The sequence below is a fragment of the Hipposideros armiger genome, unplaced genomic scaffold (genome assembly GCF_001890085.2).
Source record: "Hipposideros armiger isolate ML-2016 unplaced genomic scaffold, ASM189008v1 scaffold_480, whole genome shotgun sequence".
In the NCBI taxonomy this organism is placed as follows: domain Eukaryota; kingdom Metazoa; phylum Chordata; class Mammalia; order Chiroptera; family Hipposideridae; genus Hipposideros; species Hipposideros armiger.
This window is the reverse complement of record NW_017731830.1, coordinates 607,637-609,450: the sequence shown is the minus strand read 5'-3', so window position 1 is coordinate 609,450 and position 1,814 is coordinate 607,637. Positions and strand designations below refer to the sequence as shown.

The 1,814-nt window shown below is 52.9% G+C and overlaps 1 protein-coding gene across 4 annotated transcripts in view; it reads left to right on the top strand.

Annotated features, from left to right (window-relative positions):
• TMC5 (transmembrane channel like 5) overlaps positions 1–1,814 on the top strand; it is a 60,172-nt gene that overhangs the window by 50,415 nt on the left and 7,943 nt on the right. For all 4 annotated transcript variants that reach the window (XM_019666880.1, XM_019666881.1, XM_019666879.1 and 1 more), the window contains exon 18: positions 1,306–1,479. In XM_019666880.1, the coding sequence (XP_019522425.1) occupies positions 1,306–1,479 (174 nt within the window). The remainder of the gene's footprint in view (positions 1–1,305; positions 1,480–1,814) is intronic.

Genomic DNA, 1,814 nt, shown 5'->3' with positions numbered 1-1,814 from the left:
AGGACCTGCTTTGTAGGCCAGCCCTGGGAAGGGCAGTCTCTCCGGGGTCAATAAGGCCCCAGGTGTCAAAACATCAGAGTAAAAAGACATGCTTAATGCCATGTTGAAGCCAAGTTTCCTTGGTGACCAACAGAACGCTACAACCAAGGGAAGGCATGTATCCTAGTTAGGTGCCCACCGCCATGACTGGCACAGCTTCCTCACCTCCCCCAGAATGGAGAGAGGCCCGTCGCTCCACCTGGAGAACAGAACTTAAGCTAAAGGAGCTGAAAGGTCCATCTGCTCAGGCTTCCTCCTACCTTCCCCCCATCCCCCCCAGCTCCATCCTACTCCAGGCCACAGCTCGAGCACCGCTCCCCACACAGGGTGGGCTCCTCTCTTTGAAGGGCTCTCCCCACTCCCTTTGCTTGGCGGCCTTCTTTCCACCTCCTGGTTCTTGGCTCAGGCACCATCTCCAAGATCTGACCTTCACTACCACCCGTGTCTGCGGTCAGTTCCACCTTTACTCTCCCTCCCAGGGCACTTTCTTCTCCTCGTTCCATAGTTCAGAGTCAGAAACACCGTGGTTTGAATCTGTTTGATTGATTATGCACTGGTTGCCTATCTTTCCTAGTAGAGCCTGAACCGGAGAGGGCAGGTCCCATGTCTGTCTTGTTTGCTATGCAAGCTCCAGCGTTTCCTGTCTAGCACAGTGCCTGGTCTGAGTGCAGTAAACCTTTGTAGAATGAATAAATGGATGAGGAACCAACCAACAAACAAATAAGGAAGTTGACTTTTAGGATACGAGTGGAACTAGAGCCATCGGCAGTTCCAGTGGCTTTGGGACAGGCTACCCTGTTGCGTTATGATGTCCTTGCTACTTACTCTCTTTCCTGTCTCGTCCTAACCAGCCCCCGTTGCTCTCTAGTTTCTGTTTGCTCGTAACTGACTGCACACGGCCACGCCTGACACAGCTTCAACTCCCACACATTACAGCGTCCCCTCTGCCGATTCCTTAGTTCAAGTTCCCGAGAAAGAGAATCTGATCTCCCCAGTTCATTTCTTTGAGCGAAGGGGCCACTGCCTGGATTGGCTACCGTGGGTCAGGTGACACCGCTGTCTAGGAGCTGGTCCTCTGGGGGTGGGTCCCGAATGTCAAAAAACAGCAGAGGCCATGAGCCAGCAGGCTTTCCTCCGGAAGGGTGGTGTGGGTGGTGCAGGGCGGAATTGCCGGTTCTAGCCTAGGTCCAGCGCCCTGAGGGGAAGCCCTGATTCTAGAACAAACATCTCCCACTAGGAATGCTTTTCTGTCCCTTGTTTCACCAGGTTGAAGCCGTCAGCAGACTGCGGCCCGTTTCGGGGTCTGCCCGTCTTCATTGAGTCCATCTACAGCTGGATCGATACCCTGAGTCACAGCACCAGCTACCTGTGGGTGGTTTGGATCTACCGTAACCTCATTGGGAGCGTGCACTTCTTTTTCATCCTCACCCTCATTGTCTTGTAAGTGGGGCACCTTGGGAAACTCGCGGGGGAAACGCTTCATTAACACGGCCCATGGTCAGGCATGTGGGCATTTGGTGGGAGAGCCAAAGGCTGCAGCATGGCTCCGTGTTCTGGATGACCCCGACTCTGCCCTGGAAGTTTTCAAAGTTATTTACTATCTTCTTGTTTTTAAAGATTTTTTTTTTTTTTTAGATTGGGGGGTTGGGGTTAGGGGAACAGCGTTCGGGAATCGGGGAAGGGGAACAGACAAGCTGCTGTCCTTTTGTTCTTCAGTCTAGTTGTGGAGGATGTCGCTTCACTGGCCCATGTTGGTATTATCATTGCGCTCTTCC